The sequence below is a fragment of the Saccopteryx leptura genome, chromosome 5 (genome assembly GCF_036850995.1).
Source record: "Saccopteryx leptura isolate mSacLep1 chromosome 5, mSacLep1_pri_phased_curated, whole genome shotgun sequence".
NCBI classification, from domain to species: Eukaryota; Metazoa; Chordata; class Mammalia; order Chiroptera; family Emballonuridae; genus Saccopteryx; species Saccopteryx leptura.
This window is the reverse complement of record NC_089507.1, coordinates 217,980,217-217,996,050: the sequence shown is the minus strand read 5'-3', so window position 1 is coordinate 217,996,050 and position 15,834 is coordinate 217,980,217. Positions and strand designations below refer to the sequence as shown.

At 52.9% G+C, this 15,834-nt stretch overlaps 2 protein-coding genes across 5 annotated transcripts in view; one reads left to right on the top strand and one right to left on the bottom strand.

Annotated features, from left to right (window-relative positions):
* PTPRA (protein tyrosine phosphatase receptor type A) overlaps positions 1-8,876 on the bottom strand; it is an 82,382-nt gene extending 73,506 nt beyond the window's left edge. For 2 of the 4 annotated variants that reach the window (XM_066384284.1, XM_066384283.1), the window contains exon 1: positions 8,594-8,875. The gene's annotated coding sequence lies outside the window, so the exon portion shown is untranslated. Of the gene's footprint in view, positions 1-8,593 lie in introns of all 4 variants that reach the window. The other 2 variants (XM_066384286.1, XM_066384285.1) reach the window with 2 other exon arrangements.
* On the top strand, positions 5,914-10,545 carry LOC136406658 (uncharacterized). The gene is made up of 3 exons (XM_066386620.1): positions 5,914-5,939; positions 8,256-9,458; positions 9,714-10,545. The coding sequence occupies exons 1-3, from the start codon at positions 5,914-5,916 to the stop codon at positions 9,877-9,879; spliced, it is 1,395 nt and encodes a 464-aa protein (XP_066242717.1). The 3' UTR covers positions 9,880-10,545.
* The last annotated feature ends 5,289 nt before the right edge of the window (positions 10,546-15,834 follow it).

The following is a 15,834-nucleotide window of genomic DNA, read 5'->3' as shown; positions in this document are numbered from 1 at the left end:
GGTCCTCCGCATCCCAGTAGGACGCTCTATCCACTGTGCCACCGCCTGGTCAGGCAAATTTTTTAAGATTTTACTTACTGATTTTACAGAGAGAAGGAGGGTGTGGAATAAATAGTTGCTTCATTCTAGCTGTTCCTTGATTGTTTGTTGTATGTGCCTTGACCAGGTGAGCCTAGGGTTTCAAACCGGTGACCTCAGTGTTCCAGGTCAACACTCTATCCACTGCACCACCACAAACCAGGCTAAATTTTTTATTAACGAATAAAAATAAACATAAACCCTGGCCAGTTGGCTCAGTGGTAGAGCGTTGTTGGCCCAGCATGTGGAAGTCTCAGGTTCAATTCCCAGTCAGGGCAAACAGGTGAAGTAACCATCTGCTTCTCCACCCCTCTCCCTCTCACCTGCCTCTCTCTCTTTCTCCTCCCTTCCTGCAGCCATGGCTCGATTAGAACGAGTTGACCCTGGGAGCTGAGGATGGCTCCACAGCCTCCACCTCATGCACTACAAAATGGCTCCTGTTGCACCAGCCCCAGATGGACAGAGCATCGCCCCCTAGTGGGCTTGCCGTGTGGATCCCGGTCAGGGTGCATGCGGGAGTTTGTCTCTCTGCCTCCTGTTCACTCACTGAATAAAATTAAAAAAAAAAAAAAAGAACAGATCAACATTCCTGTTCCTCATATGCTCTCTCTCTGTCTCCCTTCCTCTCTAAAATCAATCAATAAAAAAAAATTATTTTAAATAAACATAAACAGCCTGACCAGGCGGTGGTGCAGTGGACAGAGCGTCAGACTGAGATATGGAGGACCCAGGTTCGAGACACTGAGGTCACCAGCTTGAGCGCGGGTTTATCTGGCTTGAGCAGGGCTCACCAGCTTGAGCCCAAGGTCGCTGGATTGAGCAAGGGGTCACTCGGTCAGCTGTAGCCCCCTGTCAAGGCACATGTGAAAAATCAATCAATGAGCAACTAGGGAGCTGCCACGAAGAATTGATGCTTCTCATCTCTCTCCCTTCCTGTCTGTCTGTCCCTATATGTCCCTCTCTCTGACTCTGTCTTTGCCACAATAAATAAATTTATATAGACAAACAAACAAACAAATAGGGTTCTCGCTATTCCCAATGTAACAGAGCTGAATTATTTAACCTGACTTAATAGCTCACCAAAGATTCATAATAGAACTTGGACAAGGGTCAGCTCTGCCATTTCTGTTTGTGCTTGAATTATGAGTATTTTCTTCGATCACTGACTGGTTCCTTTGCAGAAATCATTTTAAGCTACCTGTTCATTTTGTGAAGGTCAGTCTAATGAAAAGTGAGTAATAGACACTGTTATCAATATGTTGCAATATGCCTGACCTGTGGTGGCACAGTGGATACAGCGTCAACCTGGAACGCTGAGGTCGCAGGATCAAAACCCTGGGCTTGCCGGGTCAAGGAACATATGGGAGACGATACTTCCTGCTCCTTCCCCCTTCTTTCTCTCTCTCCTCTCTCTAAAATGAATAAAGTCTTTTTTTAAAAAAAAAAAAAAAGGAAAAAATTGATTTAAAAAAATAAATATGTTGCAATACCCTGAAAGCAAATGTGTAAGTAAGTCCCTCTCTTCCTGCAGGATGCCCAGAGTTGTACAGGTAACATGGTAACGCTGTTTAGCCTGCCCACCCAAGAAGGTACTACTGGTGACAATCCCTAAGTTTAATGGTTTATCGTGTTTTTGATAAAAAAAAAAAAAAAAAAGAAGAAGAAGAAGCTCTAGAACGTCCTCCCAGCATCCCAGTGAATCCTCTGATCGACCTCACTTTGAAAACGACTGGTCTAGACTGCTGCCACAGGGACTTTGCACAACTGCAGATCAGACCAGTTCACTCTCCTCCTTAACGTCCTCAGGGGCTTAGCTGTGCCCACAGGATGAGGCCCAGAATCCTTGCATGGTGTACAGGGCCCCTGACTCTGGCCCCCGCCTCTCTCCTGTCCAGCCTGTCCCAACCCTGGATGCATAACTGGATCGCCTGAGGAGTTAAAAATATATATAGGGTGGGGAAAATTAGGTTTACAGTTGTGAATACCTGAAACAGAGTTTCTCCCTGTATTATTTATTAATTATTGTATTATATGCCAAACGAACTGTGGATAGGCCAGGTTCCACCCTAGACCAATGGAATCAAAATACCTGGGGGAGAGGCACTTGCATCGCCGAGTCCTGTAGGTTCCCCAGATGAAGCCAATGTACAGCCAGGGCAGAGAACTACCCCCTCCTACTCGCCTTGGCCACTCAGCTTCTGGGGCTCACCAAGCTCTCAATTAGGCCTTGCTACTCCATGGGCGGTCTACCTACCGGGAGCTTCTGCCTCGCGGGGAGCTGGTCAGTTCTGCAGAATTCAAAGTCCCACCCTAGGCCTACTGAATCAGGACTTGGCATTTCAACAAGATTCCAGATGGTTCATGTGAACATCTAAGTTAGAGAAACACCATCCTAGGGTACCAAACCCCTTCCCAGTTCAGGGCGTCTGTAAGGGATGTTCAGGTGCAAGCGTTTAATTCTGAACTCTAGCTCTCACAAGGCATCCTCTTCCTCCTCTTTGATCACACTTGCAACTACCATAAGGTGGTTAATGTCCGTCTACTGCACTAGCCCTGCATGTGTCAGGAGGACAGACAACACATCCACGATACTCCGGGGGTATTTCCAGCTCCTGGCACCACATCGAGTCTTTTCAATCAAACAGCATCTAGTCTTTTGTTCCATACCAACATGATCTTATCCTAAACTTCCACAATATTTCTGTGCCACCAACAATGCCTTTCTCCAAAAATAAGTTGGTTTCAGCTACATAACTCTTGAATATAATATATATCACAGCACTATTACTTATTTAAAAATCTAAAGAGTTACTCATCTCTTTTCCTTTCTTTTTTTATTTATTGATTTTTAGGAAGAGAGAGAGAAAAAGAGAGACATCGACTTGTTGTTCCACCCATTCATGCCGTTGTTGGTTGATTCTTGTATGTGCCCTGACCGGGGACTCAAATTGCAACCTCAGCATGTCAGTATGATGCTGTAACCAACTGAGCTACCTGGCTGGGGCCTACTGGTCTCTTTTTCTAAAGAAATGTAAATTAAACATAATTCAAAGTACCATTACAGTTCTCTTAAATTAATAAAATCAAATATGAGCTTTTGTTTGACAATCTGGCATTGGCTGGATTGTCAGGGAACAGGGCCACATAAATCGCTAGTGGTGTTGTAAATTAGCTCAACCTTCCATAGCAATTCAGTACTGAAGCCATATCCTGAGTCAACGAACCCACTTTAGCAGTACGAGTCCAAGAACATAACTGAAAAGAAGTATTTGAACAAGGGTGCTCAGAAATACCATTTATAAAAGTAAAAGGGAGGAAAAATAAAAGTGCACAGACTACGGGTATCAATGCATAGGTACTGTTCTATGATTTGAAATAAAGATACATAAATGAGTACATATAAAGTAGTTAAAGCCATGCAAGAATAAAAAATATATATATTCTATATGTATGGATTACAACTATAAAAAAATCCATACCTGTACACTGACACAAATAGATATGAATTTAGAGTTGAGTTCATTAGTGGATTCTTTTGTTCTATACAGAATATATTAAGGTAAATTTTAATATTGGGTTGTTTGTGGGTTTGCTGGTCAGTTTTATTAAGTTAGTGTTAAGCTATTTTTGTTGCACTCAGACTCACTAAAAAAACCATTTATCCCAGTTTTGGTGCTTGAGAGCAATTATTAGTTACTGAACTAAAAGTAAAAAGACAAGATTCTATATGTGGTCAGTTCCCTGTTTATACCTCAAACTTCATCTGCATCTCATTTTCCCCACATGAAGGTGAAGAAAAATAATGCAGCAAGGATTACAACCAGACTCTGGGCACTTCCAATGAAAGAGGTGGGCAAATTCAAGTATCAGGGCTGCTTAAAAATCCATCACCCACCATGGCTGCCTTGCACAAGTCATTGTACCTCTCTGAGCCTCAAGGTCCCCCTCCGGAAATTAAAAGGAATACATTAGAGTCACATGGGAGGAAAGGGTTGAGTAAGGGAAAAGTAGGTATGAGATCTGACAACACACCCCAAGGGACCCTGATGCAGCATCTGATGAAGACTGTTGGGTCCTAGTCACACTGTAGGGGAGAGGATAAGTTAGTACAACCCCTTCCAAAAGGTGGTAATGTCTAAAATTACATGTCTAAAAATTTAAAATACACATGTATGCTTTGACCAGTAATTCCACTTTTAGAAATATATTGTTCAGCCTGACCAGGTGGTGGTGCAGTGGTCAGACTGGAACGCAGAGGACCCAGGTTCAAAACCCCAAGGTCACCAGCTTGAGCCCAACATCACTGGCTTGAGCAAGGGGGCACTCACTCTGTTGTAGCCCCCCATTCAAGGCACATATGAGAAGCAATCAATGAACAACTAAGGTACCACAACAAAGAATTGATGCTTCTCATCTCTCTCCCTTCCTGTCTGTCTGTCCCTCTCTCTGCCTTTCTGTCTCTGGCACACACACACACACACACACACACACACACACACACAAATATATATATATATATACATTGTTCAGATCATTTCATACATGGGCATATATTGTGCGTGTACAAGGACATTCTGTTATAATATTGTTATAGAAAAACCTGGAAACTTACATGTTTAACCCAAAGATTAGTTACAAATTATGGGGCATACAATGAAATAAGCAAAAAAATGTCAATTTAAAAAAATGAATGGCTCTATATGTACTAACATGGCATGATTTCCTAAATATGTTAAGTAGAAAAGAGCAAGGTGTGACTGCTATGTACCATGGGGGACGGAGTACGGATAAGCAGACATATGTCTATAAAGGAACAGTGTCTATGGAAGGCTGCTGAAACTGGAAACTTCAGCCCCCTCTGGGGAGGTCAGGGTGGGAGGGAGACTTGTTTTTCTCTATATGCCCTCTTGTACTGCTAGAATTTTTTCTCATATGTATTTATTATCTTTTCTCAAAACTGAGCAGGATTCTCTGTAGGCCTCCTTCTGAGGCTAAAAGGCTGGATTCTGCCTCTGTGGGGCCTGGTCACTGCCTCCCAAATTTCAGGGGCACCAGCATCTGGCCCCATACTGCCCTGAGTGACCTTTCTGAAGCCCAGTCTTGACTTCATCCTCCAGTGGCTTTCCACTGACCAAACTTTAATACAGCCCTTCAAATTCACCCTACCCAGTCCAACCATGTTTAACCTCTCCGGGCTCCCCAAGGACAGCGGTACCTTCCACTTTCCCAGCTCCTGCCCCCCCCACAAACTCCCATGCACTCTTCATGACCCAAAGGCCCCCTCCCAATAAAGCTTTCTTGCACCACCGAGGGGAGCGAGGGAATGCTCTTCATACAGCCTGGCAGGTGCTCTGAAGCTAGCCTGCCATGATTCAAATCCCGCCTGTCCCCTCGTCTGCCCACTGTATGGTCTCACTTCCCATTCTCGTCAAGCAGGAAAAAGCCCCCACATGACTATTGAAAGCATTAAATAATTCATAGGAAGTATTTATTACAAAGTTTGTCACAAGGCAAATAAGGCAGTTATTATTATGACACTTTCACACCGCCTGTGATGCATGCCTTTTTTCCGTCTGTCCTGCATTACACTTTGAGCTCCTCAAAGGTCAAGACCGGACGCCCTCACTGTCATTTGTATCCCAAGCACTTCCCCTAACGTACAGACGGCACGTGAATGCACTTAAGTCAGAAGTTGGGCTTTTCTGGTTCTGAATTCCAGCCAGATGGTAAAGAAGTGGCTAACAGGTGCCCAGTGAACAGCCCCTCGGATCCCACCATGCCTTAGAGTGCCATGACAGCCAGAGCCACCTCAGGGAGGCAGAGTGAGAAGACACCATGGGGCTTTCGGACCCTCAGAGACAGTCAGGCCAACTGATGCCCTGACAGTTCCTGACCGCTGACTGCTAACCAGGGGCTGCTGAGGGTGGAAATGGGAGGACGGGGAGTCAGACATACTGAAAGCCATAGGCGTGCACTTCCTAGAAGGCCTTCAGGAAACAGCTGGGAAAGGACTGTTTCTTTGGGAAGTGGGTACCTGTTAGTAAAGCGAGACCAGACGTAAGGGGGGAAGAATTAGGGAAAGGACCTGCAAGACCACTGGGAGGAAGAACCCTGGGGGGGGGGGGGGGCACACAAGACACAGCTCCTGCCCTCAAGTGGGCCTCTCTCCAGGGAAAAGGGCGTTCAAGGAAAAGACAGCGCTGGCCAGGTAGAAGCCAGGGAGGAAGGGAGATCGATCACAAGCATCGACAAAGCAAACCTGTGAATGGGGCGGGCCGGCCGCTCTGAACGGCTAGGGAGGTGGGATCTGGGGAAGCCGGATGGAAGGAGTCAGCTCAAACTAAAAGAAGACGGTGACGCCAGACGGTTTAGGACCTTGCAGGGCTTGATCTGACGATTTGGGCTTCCTTCATCCCACGGGAAAAGGAGAGTGAGGGAATTCTTAAGTAAACAAGTGACAGCATCAGATCTGTGTGTTTTTGAAGGAGTGGCCCGGCAGGAAGATGCTGGCCCGCCTGTCTTCCATCCTCCGTCCTCCCTCCCACTCCCCCCACCGCACCCCCCCCAAGCCCGCCCACCACCGTCTGGTGCCAGGGCTGCCTCCACTGCAAGCAGGTGGCAGATGCCGTGATCCCTGGGGGAGATGGGACCCGCGCCCGAGCAGGAATCCCTACTCCGGGCCCAGGCTCCTGAAAGCATGCACCCACCCCCCCACACACACACCCCCGTTCAGGGAGGTTTCGAACATTCTTTTCCTGCCTTACCAACAACATGACCTCAAAATGAAAAAAAAAAAAGCAAACCAGCCTTCAATATCGGGCTCAGCTCTGCCATTATTATGTATTTTTATCTTCAGGAAATACAATTAGGATCTAATTCCCCTCCCCCCCCCCAAAAAAAACCACGTTATTTTTTTATTTTGATTTCCCAAAAGTAAAAAAGGGGGGGCCTCCATCACCCATGCGCTCGCTCTGAACGCTGGCAGCTCTGAACCCCTTTCCCTTCTCGAGCAGCCGCAACAGTTGGGAGTGGGCGGACACGGGGGGGGGGGGGGCCTGGGTGGCGGGGCGGGGGGGGGGGGTGCTTGCCGGAGGAGACACGCGGGTCGCTGCGGGAGCGGGGCCGGGGGGGGGGGGGTGCTTGCCGGAGGAGACACGCGGGTCGCTGCGGGAGCGGGGTGGGGGGGGTGCTTGCCGGAGGAGACACGCAGAGCGGGGCGGGGGGGGGGGGTGCTTGCGGGAGGAGACACGCGGGTCGCGGCGGGAGCGGGGCGGGGTGCTTGCGGGAGGAGACACGCGGGTCGCTGCGGGAGCGGGGCCGGGGGGGGGGGTGCTTGCCGGAGGAGACACGCGGGTCGCTGCGGGAGCGGGGCCGGGGGGGGGGGGGTGCTTGCCGGAGGAGACACGCGGGTCGCTGCGGGAGCGGGGCCGGGGGGGGGGGGGGGTGCTTGCCGGAGGAGACACGCGGGTCGCTGCGGGAGCGGGGCCGGGGGGGGGGTGCTTGCGGGAGGAAACACGCGGGTCGTTGCGGGAGCGGGGCCGGGGGGGGGTGCTTGCGGGAGGAGACACGCGGGTCGCTGCGGGAGCGGGGCCGGGGGGGGGTGCTTGCGGGAGGAGACACGCGGGTCGCAGCGGGAGCGGGGCCGGGGGGGGGTGCTTGCGGGAGGAGACACGCGGGTCGCTGCGGGAGCGGGGCCGGGGGGGGGTGCTTGCGGGAGGAGACACGCGGGTCGCTGCGGGAGCGGGGCCGGGGGGGGGGTGCTTGCCGGCGGAGACACGCGGGTCGCTGCGGGAGCGGGGCCGGGTGCTTGCGGGAGGAGACACGCGGGTCGCGGCGGGAGCGGGGCCGGGGGGGGGTGCTTGCGGGAGGAGACACGCGGGTCGCTGCGGGAGCGGGGCCGGGGGGGGGGTGCTTGCCGGCGGAGACACGCGGGTCGCTGCGGGAGCGGGGCCGGGTGCTTGCGGGAGGAGACACGCGGGTCGCTGCGGGAGCGGGGCCGGGGGGGGTGCTTGCGGGAGGAGACACGCGGGTCGCGGCGGGAGCGGGGCGGGGGGGGTGCTTGCGGGAGGAGACACGCGGGTCGCTGCGGGAGCGGGTTTGCTCACGCGGCGAGTTTCCCTCCTTCTTCCCGCTAAACGGACCTGGACAAAATGCTGTCTCCCCCCCCCCCCCCCCAGTTCCTTCCAATTTTCTCCTTCCCGAAGGCACGATGGCAGGCAGCCCCGGCCGGCCCCCCAGGCGGCCCTGCACGCCGAGTCCCCGGGCAGCCAGCCCCCCGGCGGTGGGTCGGCGCGGGGACGGCAGCACGTTTCCGGGGACACCCCCACCCCACCCCCACCCATACACACGGCGGCGTCCACCCGCCACCGCCGGGGCAGCGCGAGGATGTGCGAGCCGAGCCGAACCGAGCCGAACCGAGCCGGCGGGACTCGAGACACCCGGGAAGCAGGGACTGGGGCTCCGGCCCGTGACCCCTCCCACCCGACCCGGGGCGGCGGCGGCCGCGGACACTCACCGAGTCCGGCGCTGGGCGGGACCGCCGGGGACGGGGACGGGGACGGCGGCTCCGCCTCGGTTCCGCGGCGGCGTCTCGGCCACACGCCACACGCCTTCAGGGCCGCCGCCCGGCCCGCGGCTCGGAGCCCCGCGTCGGCGGCGGCGGCGGCCTCGCCTCCATGGCGAGGGAAAGCGGCGGAGGGGGGCGACGAGGCGGGCGGCGATGATGGCGGTAGGGGCCCGGGTCCGAGGCGGCTTCGCGCGCGCTCCCGTCTCTCTGTCAGCGCCGCGCTCCCCGCAGCCTCGCTCCCCGAGCCGGCCCTGGCTGTAAGGCGCCTCCTGATTGGCCGTTCAGAGACGAGCCCTGATTGGCCCACACGGAAAGGGCGTCACCCCGGGCCCTCCCGGGCCCCGCCCTTGCGCGCCGCCTCTGAGCGCTCACTCGCTCACTCGCTCGTTCCCTCCCGCTCGGGACGCGGAGCCTGGCCTCCCCGGTCTTGCTGTCTCACCCGCCCGGGCCCTATCGCAGCCCTGTCCGCGGGGAAGGGGTCCCCACCCGGGAGCACCCGCCACCCGTGCACCTACGCCTTTCTTCTCTCTACAGTCCCAGCCCCTTTGGACGTAGACCTTCTTCCCAGTTTACAGATGCGAACACTGAGGCCAAATACAAGTTACACCGCGGTCCGGCGACAAGGCGGGGACTGGAACTCAAATGTCATCATTCCACCCCTCTCTCCAAACGTGTTCCATTTGGTTTTTATTTTGTTTTGTTTTGTTTCTAATTGCTGCAAAGTATTTAAAAGACGAAGGCTCTCATTGGAGAGAGAGAGAACCTGCAAAGCCCCTAGAACGGGTCTGGCACCGTGGGTGTCGTCTTACATCAGGTCAGCCCACGCCATCCCCACCCGAGCCCCAGGGAAATCTCCTTCGCTGTACAGATGCACGTACCAGGGCCTGGCTCGCCAAGTAACCGGGTAGCAACACAACACGCGCTGCTCTGAGATGGGCCTGGCGGGGGAGGGGCAGGGAGGTTCAAAGCACAGAGAGGACCGGGGACCGGGCAGGGGGCGCTTAACTTCTCGCTGGTGTCCCCCGCCCCACGTGTGGCGCCCAAAGCCAGCCATCCGTCTGTCCAGCAGGAGCGGGTTCCCAGACTGCCGGACCTGGGGCGGCGTCCGCGGCCGAAGGCGGATTACAGAAGCTCCTGATGGGTGGCAGGTGAGACACTCTCCTGGTTGTGACGCCCGCGCGGCGTCCCTCGGACACACCCGGACCCGCACGTGGACAGTGGCTGGGCGTTTGTAGGGTGCAAATTGCACAGCAGTGTGCAAGCGGAGCTTGCCAGGGACCCTGCACCTGAGCCCAGGAGTCTGCGCTGCCTGGGGTGGATTGCGGCGAGTCTTTCTTCCTGCCGGAGCCCCTGAACCCCTTCTCTCCCGCTGCCTGCCGAGCAGAGTCCCACCGTTCCGCGCACCCCAGAGAACCAATGCGTGGTCAGCGTCACTTCTTCCCGGCGGGGTGGGGGCGGTGGAGTGCAGGAGAAGGCGCCCACATCGGTTGTTTTCACGGGCTTGGTACCCCTACCACGTCCGGCCCCCACTACCCCTTGCAATTGGGCGCGCCAATTTAAACCTCTGTGCATCTCTCCGCCGCGCATTTGTGGAGTGAGTGTATGGCGACCAGCTAAGTTACAGCCTGCGAATAGGGGTTGCCGTGGGCCTTCCTCCGGCCACACCCTCCCCAGCAGAAAACTCCCTTCTTGAGTGGGAGATAGGCTTCTCACTTCCTTTCCGCGGGGCTTGCCCAGAAGTGTCCTGAAATGGCCAAGCCTGAGGCGCCCCTGCAGGACAGACACTGCAGCTCAAAGACACCCGGGCCGCATGGCCCATCTCCTGTTAGACCTGGTGACAGCAGGTTCTCTCATGCCCGCCGTTCCTGTTTCCCACCAAGGCCAAAGTCGGTCTGTCGGCATGTCAACGGAAAAGAGAAAAGCCTGGACTCAAAGTGTTTAGAAACCCTGAGGAACAGTGGCTGTAAATGGCCCTGGCCAGGTGACTCAGTTGATTAGAACATGGTCCTGAGAGTGGAGGTTGTGGGTTCCATCCCTGGTCAGGGCACATACAAGAATTAACCAATGAATGCATCAGTTAGTGGAGCAACAAACTGATGTCTCTCTCTCTCTCTCTCTCTCTCTCTCTCTCTCTCTCTCTCTCCCTTCCTCTCTAAAATCAATAAATTTTGAATTTTATTTAAAAAAAAATAAAATGTGTTCATCCTTGAGCTCTGAAGGATCCCCAGCCTGCCGGACCACACTTGGGAACATGCTTGAGTTGGATATGGAAGAGAATCCTGGAATCCTGGGACTCAAGCCTCTCCATGGGCTGGGTGACCTGAATCTCCTTCTGCTAGGAGAACCTCCCAGGACTCTCCTGAGAACTGCCAGCATGCACAGCTTGGCAAGCCACCCTGTTCCAGTAAATGCAGTTCCCTCTCCCCAGGAGACAGCTGCACCAGGGTCGGGACCATTTGAGGTATGTGTGACCGTGGTGACAGAACCTCAGACCCAGGAGAGGCAGGGTCTTGGGTGTGGCATCCTGGAGACCTAAGGAAGGAGTTCAGCTTGGCAACCACACATTCCCTGTTTCCAGGGGTGGAGAACAGAGGTCCATGCTCAGCTGTCCACCTGTGGAGACTTGCCCAGCCTCCCCACCCTACGGGACACCTGGAGTGTCCACACGGACCGCCCATTACCACCTGACAAAGGGCCGTCTTCCAAGACAGGAGAACTGAGATAAGAAGGGGAGGCAGGCTGCCTGGCCCAGGCCCACCCAAATGGGAGGCCAGAGCCTCCCCCAGTTCTGGTCTGTCCTGCCCCACAGGAGCATACGCCTTACAGGTCGGTGCCCCAAGAGTCACAGGGTCATGAGAAAAGGACTAGACTAAGGGCGCTGGAGGATGGGGGCGAAGAACTCCTGTTTCTGTAGTCAAGTCACTTCCCCTCTCAGAAGAGCCTCCTTTCTCCACGTGGTAAACAGAACAGTGAGTCATTTACGCAACCAGTACTCATTGTGTGCAGACCATGTGCCGGATGCAGCAGGGAATAAGACAGAACGGGTCTCTGCTCTCGTGAACTCACATTCTGGATGGGGTGACAGACAAGAAACAAACAAGGGAACAGGAAAACGTCCTAAATGCTGTAATGAAAATAAAGCAAGGCCGTAGAAACAGCAAGTTGGGGTAAGTGCGAGCCAAGCGCCTTTCTGTTCTACTCCTGAAGGTCATTGGCCAGCCCTATACCTAAAAGACATGGCAGCCCCCTGTCCCGGAGCCTTTGCTCTGACTCTATCTATCTGCTCTTTACTATCCTAAAGTATTAATAAAAGAAATGTTTCCAAATCCTCTGCCCCCAGCCCTGAAATCCTGGTTCCTGGCTCAATCCTAGTCCCATCCATTGGCCACGAGTTGGCCCCGCCCATGACTGTAGGTCCAGGCCTACAGGGTAGATGGCATTTTACAGAAATTTCAACTGATGATCAGTAGACGATTTGGGGGAGGGGGCGGGAAATCCTGTTTTTGTTTCTTTTTTAAAACATACACTATAGATGTATGCATTTGTCAAAACTCAGCAAATGAACACTTAAGATCTGAGCATTTTAGATATTTTGTCTGAAAAAAGAAACCAAATTGCAAACAAACAATGAACTCGAGCTAATGAAATGCATTTTGAAATATTTAGAGGTAAGTGTACAAATGACTGCGACTTACTTGGATATGCATTAAAAATAAGACAGAGCCCTGGCCGGTTGGCTCAGCGGTAGAGCGTCGGCCTAGCGTGCGGAGGACCCGGGTTCGATTCCTGGCCAGGGCACACAGGAGAAGCGCCCATTTGCTTCTCCACCCCTCCGCCGCACTTTCCTCTCTGTCTCTCTCTTCCCCTCCCGCAGCCAAGGCTCCATTGGAGCAAAGATGGCCCGGGCGCTGGGGATGGCTCTGTGGCCTCTGCCCCAGGCGCTAGAGTGGCTCTGGTCGCAATATGGCGACGCCCAGGATGGGCAGAGCATCGCCCCCTGGTGGGCAGAGCGTCGCCCCATTGTGGGCGTGCCGGGTGGATCCCGGTCGGGCGCATGCGGGAGTCTGTCTGACTGTCTCTCCCCGTTTCCAGCTTCAGAAAAATGAAAAAAAAAAAAAAAAAAAATAAGACAGAGCCTGACCTGTGGTGGCGCAGTGGATAAAGTGTCGACCTTGAATGCTGAGGTCGCCGGTTCGAAACCCTAGGCTTGCCTGGTCAAGGCACATATGGGAGTTGATGCTTCCTGCTCCTCCCCTCTTCTCTCTCTCTCCAATAAAAATGAATAAATAAAACCTAAAAAAAAAATAAGACAGAGTAGTAAAATGGGTAGGGGGATGAACAGATGGATAGATATAAGGTAAAGTAAATATATGAAACTGTTTTAAATTTTTTACTATTTATTGATTTTAGAGAGGAAGGGGGAGAGAAAGAAACATGGATTTGTTGTTCTACTTATTTCTGCATTCATTTGGTGGATTCTTGTATGCTACCCGACTAGGGAATGAGCCCACAACCTTGGTGTATCAGAATGATGCTTTAACCAACTGAGATACTGGGCCAGGCTATTAAAATGTTAATGGTAGAATCCAGGTAGTGGGTGTACAGGCACTTAACTGTAAAATTCTTTCAACTTAGTGTATAATTTGAAAGTTTTCACAACAAATATTGGGGGGGGGGAGATCAGTGTTTAAGTTTACAAAAAAGTACACAAGGCTGCCTTTAATAAATATACATATATATATATATATAAAAGGCAAGTGTGTGTGTGCATATATATATATATATTTAGAGGGACGCATGCAGGCTTGGTGTAGTGGTGCTCAGATTGGCAGATGAGCAGATAAGTTTGATTAAAGTCAAATATATGGCAGAGAGAAAGCAAAGCCTGGGCATCTGAACAAAGCTGAGGCATTTAGAATCTATCTTGAGGGCCACCTAATGTTGAGGGGTTGGAGTTTTTTCCCCCCATTGATTTGAGAGGGAGAGAGAAGCATCAACTTGCTCCATGAGGTTGTGCGCCCATCGATTGCTTTTCATACATATCCTGACTGGGGCTTGAACTGGTGCCCTCAGGGTCGAACCAGTGCCCTTCGGATCCAGCTGGTGACCCTGGAATCAAGCCAGCAACCCTAGGATCAAGCTGGTGACCCCAGGATTGAATCAGTTAACCTCAGCGCTCTGGGACGATGCTATATCCACTATGCCACCAGCCAGAGCAAGGCTGCCTTATTCAAATAGCTCTCCCCAGGAACAATGCAGTGCCTTTCGACATGTATCCACGCTTTTTATGAAGTTGTAATCACTGTTTGTATGTTGTCATTTCTCACATATTTCTAAAATTTCATGTGTCCAATGTTTAATGTTTGCATAAGACACGAGTAAGTGTGGTGTATTACTTTGGGGACATAGTGTTTTAATGTGTACATTCTGAAAGGACTTGCCCAGGGCCCCCCTTCCAGAGGGTGGGCTGGATAATATGGTACCAAACCCTTTTCTCTTGAGAACTAGAAAAGCTAGAGGAAACATTCTTAAAAAGCATTGACGGCCCTGGCCGGTTGGCTCAGTGGTAGAGCGTCAGCCTGGCGTGCAGAAGTCCCGGGTTCGATTCCCGGCCAGGGCACACAGGAGAAGCGCCCATCTGCTTCTCCACTCTCCCCCTCTCCTTCCTCTCTCTCTCTTCCTCTCCCGCAGCGAGGCTCCATTGGAGCAAAGATGGCCTGGGCGCTGGGGATGGCTCCTTGGCCTCTGCCCCAGGCACTAGAGTGGCTTTGGTCGCAGCAAAGCGACACCACGGAGGGGCAGAGCATCACCCTCTGGTGGGCAGAGTGTCGCCCCTGGTGGGCGTGCCGGGTGGATCCCGGTTGGGCACATGCGGGAGTCTGTCTGACTGTCTCTCCCTATTTCCGGCTTCAGAAAAATACAGGAAAAAAAAATTAAAAAAAACAAAACAAAACATTGAAAGCAAGGGAGGAATTGTGGGGCCAAGACAGTAAAGGAAAAAAGCCCAGAATGACGGGCCTGGTATTGGGGATCTCCTTTCCTTTCCCGGGAGGTGTCTCCTGATTCTAACAGCGAAACCTGATAGGCTGTGCAGACTGTGATTCCAAAAACCGGCCACATTTCCAGTTCTGCACACTCTTCCAGAGCCTTGCTACTCCCTCCCATGAGGTGGAGTTCATTTCCCTTTGAAATTGGGTGGAGTAGGCCTATGTGACCGCTTGGACAAACAATGTGGCAGGTGTGACTCCCAAAGCTGGGTTAGGGAAAGCAGTGCAGCTCTGCCTGGCTCTCCCAGGGTGATGACCTCGGGTCCGCGGCAGCCATGCTGAGGGACTGGAGGCCATGTGTTCTGACCTACCAAGCCTTCAGATGGTCTCAGCCTTCAGCTACCAAGTCACCTTCAAACTGAGTCCTCCAGCTGTTGCCCCAGACACTGTAGAGCAGACAAACCATCCCTGTTTTATCCCGTCCAAATTCCTGACCCACACAGTGAGTGGTAAGCATGGTAAAGGATTGTTTTACATTTGATTTATATGCGCTGGGAGGATTTTCACAAACTTTGCAAGTCAGGTGGGGGATGAAGAAGAGGCCTCCCTCTCTTGTTCAGCAGTTCGGAAGCTTCGGGGAGACCTGCCCTCGCTCAGGGCTTTGGCTGCCTTCTAGACTAAGGGGATAATGAGGAAAAAGCACTGCCCTTCATGCTGGGTTGGGGCACTGGGATACGAAGGCAAGGTGCCCTGGAGTGCAGACTGGAGGCCAGAGGTAGGGTGACTGGAGGGAGGGCCAAGGCCCTCCGGCTGACCGGGGACAAAGCCTCCATTCAGGGTGGGGGTGCAGCAGGAGTCTCCAGTCTGCAGTAGGTCCTTGGCAGAATTGCTGAAAGAATTCCATCCTTTTGTCATCAGCCCGGAGACCACTCAGGAATAGCTCACCACTGTCCAGCGGGCAGGGTCTCCAGGGGCTCCTCTTCCAACCCCTATGACCTGCTGACCGCATGCCTCTCAGGAGGCCTCCAGCTCCCCCTGGAGTGCCCACCAGGGCCTTGCTCAGGCTCCTCTGCTCACAAAGGGCCCCAGTTAAATTCCAGCTCCGAGTCATCCTTCCTCTGCTAACACAACATCCAAGGAGCAGCTCTGAGATCCCCAAATGCCCAACATGGTTTCAAATCCACTTTGCCACCTATCTGCTGT